The sequence below is a fragment of the Pundamilia nyererei genome, unplaced genomic scaffold (assembly GCF_000239375.1).
Source record: "Pundamilia nyererei isolate P.nyererei 1_Seehausen unplaced genomic scaffold, PunNye1.0 scaffold00200, whole genome shotgun sequence".
NCBI lineage: Eukaryota > Metazoa > Chordata > Actinopteri > Cichliformes > Cichlidae > Pundamilia > Pundamilia nyererei.
In genome coordinates, this window is record NW_005187601.1 from 897,239 (window position 1) to 899,262 (window position 2,024).

Genomic DNA, 2,024 nt, shown 5'->3' on the forward strand with positions numbered 1-2,024 from the left:
TCTTTTGTCCACTCTGTGTGCTCGTAAGGGTCTGACCCTTTCACTCCTTTGATTTTTTCCTCTTATCTTTTCTTTGACTTTTCGTCGAGTCTGTCTTTGTACGGACCGGCATTGTTCTCCTTCGTTTTGAACATAACTTTTTTGGGGGGCAAAGAAAAAGCAAGAAGGTTTTGGAACCGGAGAATGAACGTTTTGCGGTGCTGCAAATGCTTGCATTTGATGCGGTACTTGGATTGTTTTGCCACGAGTTCCCGGCATGCAATGCGCGAAAGTCACGTGGTCTGTCAATCTCTATAGAAACCCCGTCATGCTAGCTAGCACGCAGTACGAAAAAGTCAACACAACGAAAATAAACTCCACCTAAACTTGGTTTATATCTGACCCAGAATGACTGCAGGTCATAACTTCTTACCTGAAGGTCAGTTCACCTGATACTCGGACGGGCGGCCGCTTCGGGTCTCTCCTCCTCCTGCCTCCCCTTTCCTTCATCCACCTGCTGGCCTCCACCACTTGCTAATGTTACTGAATCTGTGGAAGCTCCGCGAGAGCCACCACACGAAGTAACGAATAACGAGCCTATCTAAATCCCAGTAACGAGTAACGCGTTCCTGATTTTGGCATAATAACTAGTTACCGTGCTCGTTACCACAATAATAACGTAGTTACTGTAACGCGTTACTTCATAACGCGTTAGTCCCAACACTGACCATTAACACTGGCTACCTGATAAACCTTAAACTGCCAGAAATGCCAGTGACAAATTCACACCTGTGTGCCTTCCTCATCCTTGGCTTTAAGCCCTGCCAGCTGTCTTTCTCCCTTCAGCATTTCACACAGGACAACACTCTGGTCATGGGTTTTCTTCTTTTCCCCCAAACCACACGTGTTCCTGCAAGAACAGTAAAAAGTAATTAGCATACATCATTTACCGAATCGGGCTTCACAGAGAAAAACAGTAGAAACACTCCACAAAAACTTACTGTGAAAACTGCTTCTGGCCTCTGGGCCTTGAAGACATGGCTGTCTGTTGAAGACTTTTCAAAAAGAGTTATTGGTTCACTTTTCTTATGTTATCCTTTTCTTCTTCTTCTTCGCTTATTATGTTTTCAAACTTTCTAAAAGTGTGCATCTCCAGGCTCTAACAACCTTGTTTCTATGGCAACCAGAACTTGTAAAGACACAACTCACAGCATTTCAGTTTGAAGAAACACATCTCGACCAAACGTGAAAAGAGCTTTTTTAATTTTGAGTACATCTGTAAGACTGAAAAGATGAAATGATGATTGAGTTAGAGGTTTGCAAAAAGGTCCTTCACAGCTGATATTCGAATATAAATTCAGAGCAGCAAAAAACAGTTAACTGGCTTGTTCAGTTGTATCAGAAAACAACTGGAAATTTGCTTACAATACTGCCTCCATGTTAACTCCTGAAGTGATTTTAATAAAATGTGAATATCTCAAAGAAATCCTAACACCATATTATCCCGACGGAGCACTTCCCAGAGTCCTCCTACAGATAGGGACTCCTCAGCTATCAGAATTCCCTGCTACAGAAACATTTCCTATGTCTGTTTCAGTTTTCAGACACTACCTTTAAAATTAGGCCTAAAACTTTTTCTTTTAATAAACTTCTAGTGGGAGAAGATTATTAAATGTTATCACAACTGGCTTAAGAATGGTGCCACAAAACACCAGAAGAGTGTGGAAGTCAGAAATATCACAGGAGGACTTTTATGCAATTCACATTTCTTTGGAGCTGGTGGCTGGTTGCTTGGACATTTCAGGCTGAGGTTGTTTAGTTAACCCTCTAAATTATTTACTGCAGGTCATCAACAGAGTCTCTCATTAGCAGTCGCTTCAATCACTCACCTGGAAGTAAAGTTTCTACTATAGTTGCTTGAAGCTGCTGAACGTCATTCACATTCTGTAGCCTCTGCCCACATAGCAGACAGGTCTGGCCCAGATCTGGTGTCAAGCTGATACTTCTGACTGACTGGCGTCATGGCAGGGTGCATGTCAACCAGA

General features: G+C 42.5%; 1 protein-coding gene across 1 annotated transcript in view; it reads right to left on the bottom strand.

The window, feature by feature from the left end:
• The window catches only part of LOC102212952 (coiled-coil domain-containing protein 42 homolog), a 5,950-nt gene extending 4,845 nt beyond the window's left edge, over window positions 1-1,105 (bottom strand). Inside the window, exons 1-2 of the mRNA XM_005747603.1 lie at window positions 981-1,105; window positions 769-889 (exon numbers count right to left, since the gene is read on the bottom strand). Coding sequence (XP_005747660.1) covers window positions 769-889; window positions 981-1,018 — 159 coding nt within the window. The 5' untranslated portion in view covers window positions 1,019-1,105. The remainder of the gene's footprint in view (window positions 1-768; window positions 890-980) is intronic.
• Window positions 1,106-2,024: the final 919 nt, after the last annotated feature.